Genomic DNA, 17,864 nt, shown 5'->3' with positions numbered 1-17,864 from the left:
AAGCATAATTAAAAGTCCAACGTACCAATTTTAACTAAATAAGCAGGCCTCTCGAGGTTGCAGAGATACTGTCGAGATGTTGGTGTTGTAGTTGGGGCCTTTGTGGTGACAGAAGGGATGTTGACACTGGTTGAGGCTTCTGTGGTGGCAGGATCTCCAGTCGAGGCTTGATGGGAAGTAATGGTGGCAGTTGGGGTCGTGGGTGCAGTAGAGACTGTATTAGCTTCACTGCTAGTTGGGATCAAGGTCATTGTGGCTGTGATGTCAACTCCATTTTCAGTCACCCCCTGATCCCCCAACAGGACTGGAGGGACCAAAGTGACATTGGGTGTGGGTTCAGTTGACTCTAACGTGATGTTGAGAGTTTGTTCGGTTGTAAAAGGAGAGTCTTGGGGAGTTAATTCTGTTGAACCCTCTGTAGTGTTGGCAGCAGGGTCAGTGGGAACAGGGGAGAAGGCTATAGTTGCAGTTAAGACAAAACTGGTGTTAATGGTTTCTGATGGGTACGGCTCTGTAACAAACCAATGGACATCTGTCAGAGAGGAGGGAGACATTACATCATCTGGCAGCAGAGGCGTTGTACTGGGTAACATGGATTCTGTTAGGCCAACAGTTGGAGATTGTGCAGGCCAAACGGTGGTAGACTCGCCACCCCAGACCGAAGAGGGATCAAAGTAGTGGCTTGGGGTTATGGAAGGATCTAGAAACGGCTCCGAGGCATTGACCAGCTGAGGACTCTGCTCTGTGGTTGGTGCTGGGGTTGAGTCATTTTGAGGCTCAAATCCTGACAGATCACCAGAGGACTCATCCTCAGTTAATTTGGTATCATTGGTGATGCTGTTTGTGGGTGTGAGTTCTGTAGGGCTGATGGAAACCACGGTAACGTTCCCTTTGTGTTCAGCTCCCGCGTCTGAACTGTTCTCCTTGGTCAACTGAGTGGTGTAATACTCCAAGCTGTTCATGTCGGGCAACAGGACATCTGTCGGTTGAATCGTGAAAGTATCGCCCCAATCTACGTCCGATGCGTCGGGTATATCGCTGTTTGCGGAAGGAGTAGGGTCCAGTGTGTCTTGAATTGTAGAGGACGAAGAAGAAGGATGTATGGATTGAAATGGGACAATGGTATGGTACGCTGTCGTGAAGCTCGAAGATGGTGAGACGTGAAGAGGATTCAAGGACGAAGGAAATATGCCCACTCTTGAAGGAAACGATGTGTCATAGCTTTCTGTGTAGTCCTCTAGATCATACGAGTCAGCGGGCACCTTGGTGACCAGAGCGTAGTCCTCCCCATCTGCGTTTAGGTATGACATCGTCTCCAAGTAGTCCCCAGACCCCCAGTCGAAGTCCATGGTGTTGGTGGGGTAGAATTCCTCCGGAGAGATCTCAGTGGGTTCAGATGAAGGAGACGCAAGGTGTGGGGCGATGAAAGGCACATTGTAGCCGGGGGCCAGAACCTCATCTGGGTTGGGTAGCGTGTTAATGTCACGTGTCGGTCCGCTCTCCTCTAAGGGGGAACTACTGGGGCTCAGCTGGTTCACATCCAGTATTTTACTATCGTCTGCCACAAAGTCAGGGAAGGCCAGTTTAAGGGGCTCGAGAGGCTGAGCAGGAAATGAGGTCATGATTTCCAGTGTTTGCTCTGATGGACCATCCTGCTGCTTGCTGAAGGTTTCTTTCTGCTTAGAATTAAGACCAAGCTGAGGTGGTGGCGACCTTGTGAGAGCAGAGGGGCTTAATGACGCTGTGGATATATTCGACTGAGGCTGAGCGAGAGAGGAGGATTGTTTGGCCGACTTTGTGCTGGCCAGCTTCCAGTCCGAAGAGAGTTTAGCTGGTGATTCAAATTGCGAACTAGACCCCGATATGGGTTCGGAGGGGCTTAATGAGGGACTGGAAAGAGGGTGTGGTTCTTCTGCAATGAGGTCACTTGCTGTGAAGGATTTCTCAGAAGCAACACGTCCCCACTGAAAACGTGACACTCCACCAGTTCTAACTTCATGGTTTGGTTCAGAAATGGATGGCAGGGTACCAGGTGAGTCTGGGCTCTCAAAGGCAGTGTGATGTGAGGCTGGTAAGGCCAATGGTTGGAACCCTGTTGAACTTGGAACATGTCCACGAAATCCCACAGGGTGTTGTGTGGAGTCCAAGAGAGACTCATCTGGAGAGGAACAAAGAGAATGCTTTAGTTAAGTATTGAAGGAATAAAGAGCCTACATTCCATTAAAAAAAAACAATGTACATTTCAAGGATAAGGGCAAGACTGAACCAAATTGGGCTGATTCTATGAAATGTTATCGTTCACACACTCAATATGATTTACTTGAACTAACAATTTAGGGGCCAGAACTTGGCAATCTAATTTCCATATATCTTTTGGGTGTCAATTATCAAGAATAGTAGCTTTTACAAATGATTCAAGCAACTTTCTTTATGTGACTCTAATCAATTGTAATGATGTCAGATTGTTGAACTGAGCTAGGATGACATATATGGCTTTGCATAGCATACAGTAGGGCTGTGCAATTAATCGTATTTTAATCGCAATTACGATTTTGGCCTGCCACAATTACGAAAACAACATAATCGAAAAAAACGATTATTTTGCTTTGCTAGGTTGTGACAGTGCACTGCAACATATTTGATCTAATGTATTTGTATTGATCATATTTATATATGTTTAGTAGCTTGTTGAAGTGCGCTCCAAAATATTTGTTGATCTTGTTTATTGGTATTTATTATTTTGATATTATTTATGTATCATTTATTTTTGTATTGGTTTTTCAGTTGAATTATACGTTCAGGGAAATCAACAGTGAAAAAGATACTGTTCAAATTATTATTTGTATTTAAAAGTTCAATAAATGGATGTTTTCAAAGTCAATGAATAATCGTATTTAATAATCGTGATATCAATTATTGACCAAAATAATCGTGATTATGATTTTTGCCATAATCGCACAGCCCTAGCATACAGGCAAACACTTTACCCTGCTTTATGTTCTATACAAAACTGGACATAAAGAATAATGCCATTACATCAATAGGATAGCTTTAGTTCGAAAAATGGTTCCGTGAAAGACAAAAATAACCATTGATTTCTGAGGAAATAACAAAATATATTGGATGTGCTCACAAGGACTTCTCATCTCAAATGAGTAATTGTAACACTTCACCTCTGCAGCGGAGGTCACAGTCATACACAGACTATAAATAGACACTGCATCAAATCTGTAGAACCCGTGGTGCGTTTAGGAGGTTATATTTAACCTTGGCCTATATTAAGTGAACAATAATCAATACTATATTGACGGATGGTTTATAAACAACAACTATTGATACAATTGGAATTTGAGATCCATTAAGGTAATAAGGTTGGTTTACCAGAACACATTAGTTATATAGCCGGCTCATTTGACTGTATATGACAGCATCAGGCTGCAATGTGTACTAGTTTACTTTGTGATTGTTAAAAACATGATCAAGGCCTCTTTTTACTAGTCAAACTAATGTACAATTTGCTAAAGTTGATGTCAAACGGAACCATTAATCCTGAGAGTAATTCATAATTAGATCAGGGAGTAAGAAAATATTCTCATAAAAAAAGACCATGCCAGGCTGAATTTGTGATATCATAATAAAACCCAACAATGACTGTTTTCTCCTTTAACAGTTTTGAACTACGGGAATATTCTGACACGCTTGCCATGCACTGACCATATGCTGCGAAACAAATGAGTGGTTGTTCTGGCTCAGCACCTCGATGACCTGTGGTTTTTAGCGGTGTACTCCAGGGAGATCGTCTCCTATCCTTTTTTACGGTACCTGACCTTGGAGTGATGGATGGGCAGTTTTCAGCTCGTCAGGAGGAAACTCTACCTCTTATACACAACATTAACATCCTTTAGGGGGACATTAGACCTGCCAAATTGTAGGGATGGCAAATGTGGCTTATGTAATACATTTCTGACTGAATTTGAGTCCCAGGTGGCTTTCTCTCCATGTTGCGTAACATGGTGTAACATGCATGATTTAATTTGGGAAGTGCCTTGATAACTCAAGTCTAAGATATTCAAGGAATGCAACATGAGGTGAAGGAAGAGAATAGTTATTACATTATTCATAGTAATAGACTTTTTAACAGTTACATGAAGCTGAATAAGTTTGCATCTTTTATATGCGTAAATGTGTTTAAAGTTTTATGATTCTACTGGAAGAAACCTTTACGTATAACAAAGGAGATAGTATCTTATTGTTATTGGGGTTATAGGTCATCAAAAAGAACCATCATGTGTGCATACAATCATAAATAGACCACATCAACGAAAAAACAACTGGTAAATAAGCTTGGTGCAAACTGCATGGATTTGTGCCTGAAAGCATCTCTTAAACAGAGCTAGACTTTATTATTGCTGTTGCCTTAAGCAAGCTACCAACAGCCTGACGTAGTGACTCAGCAGCTGCTCTTTGTAGCGCACAGAGGCTCTGCAGAATCCTACACTCTTGACAATAGTTGCAGAATCAGCTGAGGGAGAAGACTATTTGTAACGCTGGGAGCACAGACCAGATCTCTTATAAAAAGCATCAAAATTAAAAAAAGAATATATTTCTTGAGAGTCATCTTCAATTTACTGCATGGCTTTGTACAGCAAGACTGCCTCTGGCTTGGCCCAGGAGAAAACTCCCAACTTAATTATAACCTACTAAAGTACCTTAATTGAGTCAGCATGGTAATATAACAGAGTCCTTTGGAAAAGAGTTGGAAAGGAAAAGGCAAGACTTCTCTAGTCTAGTGTGTGCTGCACGTTTCCAAACAGCCACACGGCTCTTTGTCTGCTGTGCCAAGTGTTTGAACCCCGCACAGCTGGACAGATGCGCGCACACACACACACACACACACACACACACACACACACACACACACACACACACACACACACACACACACACACACACACACACACACACACACACACACACACACACACACACACACACACACACACACACACACACACACACACACACACACACACACACAAAAAAGTGTGTGTCGTATATTTGGATGTGCTGGTTCTTTTTTCACTAAAACATAAACATTACACTGCTCAACTGTGTATGTTATGTTCCATTTAGCTGTCAAACAACTAAATATACATTTTAAAGTGCTGCAGATATAAAAAAGAACTGATAAATGCCATACAGACTAGCTTCGCAGGAGACCATGTTTGTCTGAAAAACATGCTGACGTTTGAGGTCATACTGTGGAACATGACCCCAAAATGTCACCTCATCTCAGCACATCGTACAGCGACAAACAAATAAATTTATTGTCACATTTAGGACAATTAAACATGCATGAATTGGTGGCATCTAGCTAACTAAGACAAATACTATTATTGTGAAGTGTTTAATGACAGCAGCGCTAACTGTACTGAAAATGACGATTTTGATGATGAGGATAATGATGATAAGGATTGCTACAGATAAAGAACCAATAATCAAAATGAAGAACAATCCTTGCGGTAGTTTATTTTCAGCTTCATGAGGTTACATTTCTAGTATTATGTAATATTATGTTCGTAGAAACTAAGACTTGGCTGTTTATTCATAATAATTAAGCAGGCATCAATAACTCAAGGCTAATCCTAGATGATGAGAGTGACAGACAGCAGCCAGGCACAAGTGAGAGCGGACTAAATTGGAGCTGACGTTACAAGTAGAAATTGAGGAAGGCCTTTCGGACTAAGCAGCGCTGCCACCTGTCCCTCGAAACACGAGTGTGTCACACTTGGATGGCCCCTCATTGTTGGGCCTGTCAGTGAGACCCCTGCTGAGGGACACCTTTACATCAGGTTTAGAGAGCATTGATGTACAGTGCCGGACAGTGGCAGAGTCCAACTATGGTTTTTCTTCTCGCTTTCTAATCTCGCTCGTCCAGATGGTCACCTTTTTCTCTTTCTGGAATATGTGAATCATTTGCTCAAAAGATCCTAATTTCACCGCCGAAAAAACTCATTACAGAAACGGGGTTAGGCTGTTTTAGGAATCATCAAAAGTGAGAAATGGAATCATATTTCTAGTTTTTAAAGATTTGAACAAGCGGCTTCAACCTAAAATATTATCCCACTTCCTCACAAAAATGTTACAATACTTCGTCTTATTACTCTGACAACACTGAAAAATGAATGCAGTGAGATTCTCATTTATTCATTACATGAAACATCCTAGGCTAATGAGATTCCACTTCCATTCATCAGGCCTTGATGTGTCTTTGAGCCTCGACTAAACTAATGAATAGCTGCCTTGTACACGCTCTGAACTAAATAAGCATTTGACCAAATTAACAAGTTAGGGGTTAGGGTTAGGGTTAGCGAATACTACAAGGTTGTAGTATATTTACTCCGGGGCTTTTCTACTATGTGTTGTTTATAAACAGCTAGGTTTGTAATTGTGTTATTGTTGGGAAAATACTGAATGTACTCCTCCAATATCAGAGTAGCACATGATAACAAAGGCCCTACGTAGCTGTGTACTTGACAGGATGTATGATTACCTAGAAGAGCGTCAGGACACACTGTTTTAGGCATATGATAGCTATGTGATTAACATGATGATTCAGCCTCTTTGGAGATAGGCATATGACTGTCATGTTTATTGCTTACGCAGGCCTTAGCTAATCTGAACTAAACATTGAATACTGCTTTGAACCGGTATTCCTCCATCTTGTGACTGTAACACCCTCTCTTGTATATAAGCATGTCAAGGACACTGTTCTGGGAACTATTTGTCCCATGCAGCTCTGTATGTGATGACTACTTCCATTCTTGCAAGGATAATAAATACATGTATCCTGATATTGAAGATCAAGCCGGTGACGACGAGCGATATTTTCTTAACAGTTATTATAGTAAATCTTGCAAATTATGCAGTGCAGAGACTGGCATGTATGTGGAAGCGGTGAGTGTGTTCGTTTTTACCTTTGCTGTTCTCTAAAAGGTGGTGTAGAGCATCTTTGGTCATTATTGAAACATTTCCATCTCTATCAGCTGATTCAGTGAAAACCAAACTGTGCATGTTTGAGCAGATGATGACACAAAGAAATGCCCTTCTTGTAGCTCGGTTGGTTTGTTCTGTAGCTTGGCTGGTTTTATACATCTTGTAATTGTACACTTGGATTACTGCCAGCAATCATGTAAAAAGGATTCCTACAAGAGAGGGATTATTACTGCGGCTGGCTGATGTGATGTTCTTTTACAAAATGACCGCGATAAAAGAGACGGAGGAGAGACAGGCCTGAAGGCACACAAGTTCACGCATCTGAAATAGCACTAACCCATTTACCCAGGATGGATATTGGAAAACTCTTATGAGATCATATTATGGAGCTCTCCACTAACCTCAATATGTGTTGAAAATCTCTTACCGAGGCCCAGTGTGTGTCATCAAATCGCTTATAGCACATTAAAGCTAAGGTGGGTGATGTATTTGAGAAATCTTTGTAGTTATATTCTGTGAAATACACTCCAAACATCCAAATAACAATCAGACAAATGAAATGCTCTGGAAGAATCCTACAAGCTGCTAGCTTGACAGCTGCATGTGTATTATATGTTCTACTCTTTATATGTACAGTCTATAGTTTTACTGTATCACCAGCCATGTTTTTTTTTTGACATTTAAAATGATACTTTTGGGGGACTAGCTTCGGAGGGAGGCCTGGAGAAACAGGCTGTCGGTTTTGCCAACTCAGTTTCTAGATACCGCAACTTTATAAGCTTCGGCTGTTATCTGTTTTCATTTGAAAAGAGTTGTCAACTTGTTTTCTGATGCCATCATTTTAATATCCAGCTTACTGTGTCTGGCTATACTCCAGTGTAACCTAACTACTGTAAGCTTAGGATGTAAGAAGGAGAATTATAGATTATTAATATTATTATAATAAATGATTTGGTTTTCATATTGTGCAATGTTTCTATCATTGGCACATTTGTTTTTCTTGAATTTAACCTTTAGAAAATGCAAACAGTATGTTTCGTAAAGGGCACTCACAGTGGGGGGGGGTTGTTTAGCTTCCTCAAATGAGTAACAATATGTTTAGATTCATTTCAAATTAGAGACAATAAATGACTTGCTTTTTGCAGTGCGTCTCGTTCTTGTTTGTGTGTTAATCATTGTCCAAAACATATTACTTCGGGACTACAACAATGACAACGTTTCTTTATGTATGGAAATGTTATGATTTGTGTTCCCAGAACACACATTTTTCATTTTCATTTCAAGTTTACAAAAGGGTCCTGTGCTCTTTACGTAAAATCTCACAGTAAACTTTAAACATATTGAAAACTGAGACTGGATAACAACACAGAATACTACCAATTCATGCAGTAGTAGCGTCTTAAACAAAGCCTGCAACAACTAACACAAACAGATATAAATAAAATAAGATACAATGTGATTTTGTCTTTGCTGCTCTTTCATGACTACTGATTCAAAGTTGATAAAAGAGTTAACCTCAAAATGCTTTATGTCTCGCATCAGATCATAGAAAAATATCTTCTACCCGACCAGACCCTGCCCTCACTGATAGAGAAGTAGAAAACAAGGCAGTAGCCTAACCTGATCAGTGTCCTTTAACACAGTGAATTATTAGGGCATGTGAAAACTGAGGGACAAAATAGTTGTGTTCACAGCAATTTTTGCAGAAAAGGACATTTATGTTTTGTCTCCACCGGCTTTAATGCATGTGGTTGGCCTGGGTGAAGCCCAAATATGTTATTCTTGGTGAATGGATGAGCAAAAGGTGAGCTGTATAGATCCCAGTCCAAACAAATTACACATACACAGAGAAACACAACACAACATGATATGAGGTCCAATTGAGTTGTTAAAACTGATATTCAGGTGTTTTTCACAAGAACCAGCCTACCTTCATTTAGGAATACGGTTTCCATAGCAGGCAAACAACAAGTTTGAGCCAAGCAGCTGTGAAACTCAGACGTGCGCTCATGTGCACATGCACCGACCACACAGTAGTAATGCACCCAAGCACACATACACCCATGTATGTGGAGAAACCTGAGATACCAATTACAGAGCCTTCTAATGATATCATTTCCTATGTTTGCCAGACTGCTCATTGCTTGAAAAAAAAAGTAATTTAATGGTTGTGTAATTTGGAAAAGAGAAGAAAGCGTATTTCGGTATTAATGCTAGCTAACTACAACCCCACACATGGTTCTGTTTTCCGCTAAGCCCCTTGCGTGACTGGCTCTTTTCAGTTGGCAGGAGCTGCGTACGCTGAGTGCAGTCGAACAATCTAGATATTGCCGTGTTGACATTTGGTTTATCGGGGAAGCTTTTAAGATGGGAAAGATTCCATTGTGTTATCAGTGCATTTCAATTAGATCAAACTATGAGCCAAAGATCAAGGAGCCCCCACAGAAAAAAAAAAAATTCATAAGGGGTGAGTTTATTATTTAAACTAAAACCGGTTGCTTCCGGGACGGACAATGTAGCCTACATCTAACAGAGAAAGATTAGAGAACAGATTTCAAATCATATAAATAGAATCTAGGTTTAAACGCTAATCCAAATCCTACATTTGAGCGCGACATAAAGTGTTGTAGATGGAGAGGTTGCAAACATTTACCGTGAGTTAATTTCGAGGTGAATCGGCTAAAAGTGAGAATGAGAATGGAGACCTGACTGAGGTCATGTCTGCACTTCATCAAATATTCATGTGACCCTTGTTTTGTTTTCCTGAGGGCCTACTTTTTAAGATAAGAGAAAAAGGGGAGAGTGAAAAGGGGGGGAGCAGGATATAAGGGGGAGTGGAGTAGTACTATTGAGAAAGAGGAAGAGAGGTTACAGAGGGAGAGTGAGAGAATCTGAAAAGTGACTTTATGAAACATTTTCAGCGAGTCTTCTGGGATTTATTTGATGTCGGGCTACTGCATAACAGATTTACGGATTTAATAACTTAAGTTTATGAAAGCAGAATCACTCAAACCCAACATTCACAACCACTTTATAATATTTTGATGTTGCAATGCATGGTGTGACCTTTTTTCAGAAAATACACAAAAACACACGCACAGTTTGGGGTACACTCCTTCACTTTCTGCAGTCCGGATTTCTTGGAAAGACAGGAAGGCAAAGACTTGTAACCAGAGAGGCTCAGAGGACCGTGTCACTCAGCACCCTCCTCGACTTCTCCTCTCAGCACAGGCTGCGAGTCCTGGGAGAACAAACACTGTCTACTGGGCAAGTTTCATCTCTGTGTGATATGTGAGCAGAAACACGGGAAATCTCCGAGCAGAGTCTAGCGACATACTGACTGTCAGGTTTTGCTGTGATGTTGTAAAGAAAAAAGATTTTTAGCCTGAAGTAGCCAAAAAGAGGCCTGGCAGAACCACACCATCTGCTCTGAACAAATATATAAATAATCAGCTGCAGTTCATCGGAGCACTTAGAGATTTGGGTTCAGCACAATATGGCCTCAATGTTGATCCCAACACCGTTAGTTAGAAACTCACAGCACAGTCAGGACATTTTAGTCGTAATAAATAAAGCTTACCGAGAGGTTATGTTGTGTACAACCAACTTTTGTCAAGAGAGATGTTTCTATTCAGTTCTCAGTAGTACGCTTTCTTCTCTTTTTAAGTGTCTAAATAATGTTTAATAACTTATTTTAGATTATTTTCCCCTAAAACCTTAATAAATAGGTATTTCATTAGTCGACTGTCTATTGAACCAGAGACATATTGTATCACAAAATGTAAAGAAATGTTGCATTAAACAAAATGTACGAGCATCCTAAAACCCTACCATTGTTTGTTTCCACTTCTGATCTTAATTAAGCGCAAAAATCGTGTTAAAAAAATGCAAATATTATGGTAAAAGCTCAACTTTATACTTATTGGTACGTTTGTCTGGAAAAACAAACCAACAAAAATCTCTGAGTAACTGGTCCCTGATTAAAATAAGATCATTGTTCGAGACAATATTCATGCTACGTTTGGACACTCGTATGATGCTGAAACTGCAGTGGAAAATTGCCTCAAAAAAAGGGTACACAAAATCACTAACAGATGTGCATTCACCCCCCCCCCCCCCCATGGTACCTTCACATCACAAGCTACCAGTAAGATGACGGTAAAAGGGGACAACTGGAAAAAATTAAGCAAATGACTACAGCCATCCTCCGCTTAACTGACTATAAAATAACTTGTACCTATATCGAATGGACACCGGTAAATATGTTGAAGAATGCCATAAAAGCTAATTCTTTATTAATCAACGTATATCTTTTCTTTTATACTGTATACATCTTAGAACTAATCGCATCTGTAAGCAATGGAGAAACATTAACGCCTTTTAAAAGAGTTGCTTATTTGATTATGACCTTCTTGTAAAGGCAGATATATGCACACTTTGTGTATGCAACGTTGATCAGGAGAGGACTTATTGCCAACAATGCAATTGCAAGGGTTTTCCTTATTTTTATTTATATAATTTGTATCTGTATATTTGTGCCATCTTGTGAAGAAGGCATAACGATTGAATACAAAGTTGGTCACATAAAAGAGTTGATTTTAAAATGTCTGCTTGATATCACAAACCAGTCCTTGTCCAGCAGAGCAGCGTCCACACTGCCAGATCACTCTGGAGAGGTCAGTGGGTAAAGAGACGGGGTCAGCCATGGGCTCTTTTCCAAAATATATTTCTGGTCAAGCTGCAGGCCTGGAGAGAGCCACTGTTTGACTTTTGATAGCTTCTACCCATTGATCTGCAACTGGCTCCCAGCTCTAATGAATAATGAATGGCCATATTGTCATCCCACACGGATCACATTTCACATGGCGACTGACTGCACTGGTGATCAGCCAGGACTCTGCTGGGCCTGCAGATCGCTGGGTTCAACTCGCCAGCTACTGCAGTGCAGATGGAGCCAAATTGCATTGGCGTTTTCACATATAAAGCTTATAATTATAAGCTATACATTTGTTATGATCTCGGATTTAAGATCTAGGGTGTAGATGTGGAACTATTTCTTTAACTGAAAGTTGAGCAGAGAAGCAGGGAAGTATAAGAAAGAGGGAAATGACTGTATGATGTCGGATCTGGAGGAACAATTATACGGAGGTCGCCACGCTCTATTTGACCTAGAAACTATAAAGATTGCTTTTCAGAGTCTGTAAGAAGAAAGCTGTGTGACTGGTGCTTTCACTGCTGAATACAACCATGGATACTCAGTTATCTGTCATCCAGTGCATGAATTAAAGTGAGCCGTAAAGCAATTGGTGAAGATAATGAGCACCTCCTGTCATACAATATAACTTACACTACTTCTAAGGCATTCTGGGGGAAGACTTTTACAAAAATGTTGAGGGTTTTATAGGTTCTTATAAGATCCTTAGCTATGATGTATGAGTAATGCAGTTAAATCTAGCTTTTAAGGAGCAATCATGTCCCAAATGAAACAGTGTATGAAACAGCTTAGTTAACTTAGATCTGTGTATATGATACTGATTCAACAGTCAGAAAAACAGTGCCAGCGAACCACTTATCTTTGCGGGATACTAAATAAAATTCAATTTCATTTTCATTTAATGCGAAATAAGCATGAGAACACATTTGTTTACATTTGATGGATGTGTAAAAAGATGCAAAAGTGGACGATAAAGAGAAAAAGAGTAAGGTGTAGTATTGAGGTCTTTTATGCTAACGATACAAGGAAATGTTCTGTTCGTACTGTATTTAAATATACTGTCGAGATTCATACTATCGTTTTACACATTAACAGCCTTAATTTGAAACAGGTGAAACTTTACAAACATCGGACTCATATTATAGTGTTCTATTTTTTAAGACTGATCCCTTCATGTTCCCAGTAAGCAGCAATAATTTAGAGAGCTTAAAACAGGCTAATTGAGAACAGCGTGCAGCTCTCTTAAAACTGTACAATCCATGGCTGATAAATGTTCGCTCTTGTGATGCGGTGGTTTGCAGTCGGCCACAGAGAAACTGTCTATGACAAGCTCCTCAAAGTGTTGCATCTAGCTTAGAGCGATCATCCAAACCACAAAGAAATATAAATAAAACACGCCTCTGCTTTGCCAGAAGATATACTTTCCATAAGAGATGATGAAACTTTGATTTGAAGTCAAATGTGAATTTGAAGTAAAATGTGTTTTAACTTTATTCTTTCCCCCATTCTATGAACTGGGTAACTTGTTAGGTAAAAAATAAGATCATTTACAAAGTATATGGTATGTGACACCAGGCATTTGTTTTAGACACTAACCAAATAGCGGGACACCAGGAAGATTCTACATCTTATGTTTGGGATATGAAAAAATATCTTGTTCAAGCCTTATTGTACAACCGTCACCAACACATACTGTCAAGGCGAAACATGGAAATAATTAAAAAATTAGGTTAATTTGCTCAGAGCAAAACATGTCTAGGGGTTGTCTTACACGGTCCTCATTAATGCATTAAACTGAGGAAATGTTGGTGGACCACATTAATGGTCATTACATTCAAAAAGTTGTGAATGGACGGAGAGTTTTAAGATTGACTTATTCCTGGTTTCCTGCACAAGGCTTTCACCCCAGCATTTACTACATAATCCTATTACAACACGATATCAAGAGATTTTGGCTTCTCTTAAAACGTTTTCTTTTCACTGGGCAATGTGTCGGGGGAGGGGGGTTGGTGGGATCATGTCACTATCTATAAAAGTCAGCCTGGGGAAAACACCCACCAAGTGGATGGATTTAGACCCTTTCTCTTTCCCTAATTACTGAAAAGGGGTTTAACTCAGTTACAGTCAACTTAACATGTTATCCAGAATCAAACATGAATGTCTCTTCAACTTTCCGAGGTCATGCTGTAGCCCTGACTTTATTGAATGAAAATAAAGTCAGTTTATGCTGATGTAAACTTCAAAACATAGACATTGCTTTTCGGTACACTACTCAACCAATAGCAAAACCAACGGCTGCATTTTCAGGGCTGCATGGCATTTCTTCTTAGAGAGAGACGTGCTTTAAAGGTCCCATGTCATGGCCATTTCTACTGATCATAATTCCATTGTTGAGGTCTACTAAAATAAATGTATATTGTGCAATTTTCCAAAATCACATTGGTTTCTCATACAGCATCTCTGTATAGTATGTGTATACTATTCACTCTTTGTCCTAAACGGCTTGTTGGAGCTCCTGCCCCCCCCCTCCCTGTGAGCCCAGTGGCCGTCTGCGAGACAGCGAGACACAGCGAAACCCAGCGCGAAACACACACCCGCAGCCTGGCTAGGAGTTTGTGTGTGTGCCCAGGCTGAGTTCCGCGGTGTCTCGCTGTCTCGCCGACCCCACACCAGTGAGCCAGCTCACAGTGTCCCGCTCCTCGCAGCAGCGAGCCTCGCAACATCCCGCCGAGTGTGTGTGTGTGAGGAAGTCCGCGGATTGGTTCCAAACGTAACGGCTCCGCAATTTGCGTCACTATACCCGAAATGCGTCGCTATACCCAAGAAGTAAACAATGGAAAAAGAGAAATCTCCAACGAGGCGTTCTGGGGCAGCATAGACAGGTCTTTTCTGTGTTAGAGTTTTACTCGCTACAGGGTGTACTTTGAGGGTTTGTGACTCTGCAGACCGTTTACATGCATAAAAAGCTACATAACACACAAGGGGACGGGTAATAACCAGAAAAGCATGACATGGGACCTTTAAGTAAAAGAGTTTGAAAGAGTATAAAGGTTAAGATAGCGATCTCATTACTGGAAGGTCACTGGTAAAGTTGGCCTTGTACAAGGCCACTATAAACCCAACTGCTCCAGTGAAGCTCCTCAGTGGCCGACAAACAAGACTATGGTTTTTACTAAGCTTCTCCTAGATGTCAAATATTGCTGAAGATAAGCATTCCCGCTAAGGAAACCTACCCTAGTTAAATAAAGGTTGAAGAAAGATACATATAGGAAAGTAAAAATGTTTAGGTGATGCTCTTGCCGCCCTGCACACTGGTGTTAAGAAACAATAGATGGCTTTAAACTTCTGATTTAAGATCTTTATAACGCCTGCCTTGCATCCTGGATGCCATTAAAACAATCCACCACAAACACACAACTGGTTAAAGGGGTCCTATTATGCTAATTCCCGGTTCATAGTTGTATTTTGTGACATGTTTACATGCTTTAATGTTCAACATGCTTTATTTTTCTCATACTGCGGACCTCTTTTCACCCTCTGTCTGAAACCCAGTCGGCTCTGATTGGTTAGCTGGCCGGCTTTTTTGTGATTGATCAACTGTTAAGAGATGTCCCTTCCCTTAGCCTATCACATACAATGTGTTGGAGCGCTAGCCAATAAGTCAATAAGTGGTACATAGTGATGTCACTATGTTACTGAAGTAAACAAAGGAGTCCAAGGTCCGAGGTGTTTAAGGCAGGGGGAGTTTGTGGGAGAGAACTTTGGATTGGAGCCTTTGCAGGCCATGTACATGCACAAAAACACACACCATAGGAAAGAGAAAACCCCAAATAGCATAAAAGACCCATTTTAACAATACTTTCTAGTGCAATACATGAAGCTATTTTAGTTATATACGCCATACACATGTTTGGTTGTGCGGTACTGTATGTGGCCCTTGTTGTTCCACAGATACCATATTCACTTTTATTCACTAGTTATTTTTCATTTGCATTCATCACCTTACAAGTGAAATTTGAACTGAACTTGGGGACTATTACTAGTCAATGCTTCAGAGCTAACTGATTGTTGAATGACACACACAAGGTACAAATGAGTGGATCGTGTTGTGTGAGTCAGCAAAAGGTGTTCTCTTACCTGCAACAGGTGAGTCAGCTGCGATTACTGTTACCAACACCATCATCCCCAGGAACACTGCACGCTGGCCATGGGCATGCATGAGAGCCTTGAGCATCACCACCAAACCCACAGAGGAGACTAAACCTGCCATGGTACGGCAGGGGCACGGTCAAGGCATTTCAACAAGGTGAGAAGACAAGATTCACTCCAAAAAGATAGTCAAGGTTTGTGTTAAATCCAGCTGCCTGGTTTGGTCTCCTTCAGTTCAAGGCTCCTCCTTCCATAACATGTGCTGCAATGAAGAATGGCTGTTGAAAACAAAGGAGCAACATTTTCTGTTATTACTTAATAATAACTTATTTAATCAGCCTTTAGTTGGAAGAAACTGCTGCTGAACTTAAGTTAACCAAACAATAAAGATGTGTATTGAATTCAAAACCTGTATTTGATTAAAGTAACATTCTCATAGCAAATAATGTTGGCAATATATGTTAAAACCTGTCATATCAGGGGCAGATGTGTTAGTTACAATACAATAATTATATTAGGACAAATACATAATTGTTCAGGAAATTATACGTTTCTATTTTTTCTTTTATTTGAGGTAATTACAAAAACAAATCTTAATGCACGTGGTCTTTTACAAACAATAAAGCTAAAGGTGTTCTTAATTCCTATTCTAAAACCATTTTTTGTCATGGACTTCAAAATTATATAAATCCTTTAAACAAACATAAAGGGCTACACATTCTAGTATTTATAAAAACATGTTTTTTTAAATGGGGGTTTGTTTTCATATTGTTAAGTCAACCTGACACATTTCATGCACATGGCCAAACAGGTCATACTAAGGTAACGTTAACAGCATAGGTCAAACTAACACAAATTAGGAATTATTATCTTTTTATAAGATGTAATAAAGAACCTAACTAACTCTACATATCTGTGTGGATAAGGCGGCTGCACACAGACTTCATCCCCGCTGTCTGGCTAGCTTCAGTCGGTCTCATCATGACACAGTACAGTCTCTTGTCCTACATCCCGTCCCGTTACTCGCAAGTTTACGGTCATGTGGCTTTCCGTAAGGCTAGACAAAGCATGATACATCTTTCATTTGACTGTCACAGCATGATGCTACAACCAGGTTAGCTAACATACTTTAGCCCTATTCCCAAAAGCTAGCTTTGAGTGCAAAGATAACACGATTTTTTTCTCTTTTCCCTCAGCCATTCCTGTCAGCCTGCTCATAGCTGCGCATTCAGACTTACCAAAAAAAAGGAGCTCCAACTCTATCAATTCCTTTGTCTGGGTTCCGACAAATATTCCTGCAGGAAACAAAATATTGTGAAAGGCTCCGTCATTAACCTTCATGAAACCACCTGCCTGCGTTTGAAGTTATTTCAGTGTAGACGTGCCCGAGCTGGTGGCTGGCTCATATCTGACACTCTTTTAGTAACAGTTACCTTCTCTCGTCCTGAGGATCGGGTTAGTCCCGCCCCCTGGCTGATCTGATTAGCTTATAATTTATCAAACCCGGCTCTCATTGGCTGCAGCTCATTTCTGTCAAAGTGGGGTTTAAAAATTAGGTAGGTCTTCTCTACTGGCGTCGGCGGCTTCCACGGCAACGTTGCCTCATGCGATGATGCACTAAACATGGTATAGCCATGGGTGGATGTATCTATCCAGACTTTTTTTGTTATTATTGGCTGAATAAAGTTAACCAAGTCATGCAGTAAAAAAAGAAAGCATGACTCTAGATCGATAATCTCACATAATGTTTCTTCAATGATTAATTGTTGGTGTAGCATACTTGGTGTTGCACTGATGTGCATGCTGATTTACAATTCCGTCAACATTTATGAGCCTTTTAAGCGCAGTGTTTACAAGTCTATCTAACCAGAAACAAAGAAGATGCACACTTTGTTTTTATTTGTATGCATGACTCCAGAAAGAAAGTTAAATTCCCAAATTCCAAACAGTTCACACCGCGTAATATGCGCAGGATACATCCCCTGGTTTAACAAGGGTTTTTGGT

At 40.4% G+C, this 17,864-nt stretch overlaps 1 protein-coding gene across 4 annotated transcripts in view; it reads right to left on the bottom strand.

The window, feature by feature from the left end:
• si:ch211-1e14.1 (UPF0606 protein KIAA1549) overlaps window positions 1-17,253 on the bottom strand; it is a 41,533-nt gene extending 24,280 nt beyond the window's left edge. For 3 of the 4 annotated variants that reach the window (XM_034142009.1, XM_034142012.1, XM_034142011.1), the window contains exons 1-3: window positions 17,098-17,253; window positions 15,848-16,137; window positions 26-2,158 (exon numbers count right to left, since the gene is read on the bottom strand). In XM_034142009.1, the coding sequence (XP_033997900.1) occupies window positions 26-2,158; window positions 15,848-15,980 (2,266 nt within the window). In that variant the 5' untranslated portion in view covers window positions 15,981-16,137; window positions 17,098-17,253. The remainder of the gene's footprint in view (window positions 1-25; window positions 2,159-15,847; window positions 16,138-17,097) is intronic. The other variant, XM_034142010.1, reaches the window with a different exon arrangement.
• Window positions 17,254-17,864: the final 611 nt, after the last annotated feature.

This window comes from Trematomus bernacchii, unplaced genomic scaffold (genome assembly GCF_902827165.1).
Source record: "Trematomus bernacchii unplaced genomic scaffold, fTreBer1.1, whole genome shotgun sequence".
Lineage (NCBI taxonomy): Eukaryota > Metazoa > Chordata > Actinopteri > Perciformes > Nototheniidae > Trematomus > Trematomus bernacchii.
The sequence above is the reverse complement of the archived record's forward strand: the minus strand, read 5'-3'. Positions and strand labels throughout refer to the sequence as shown.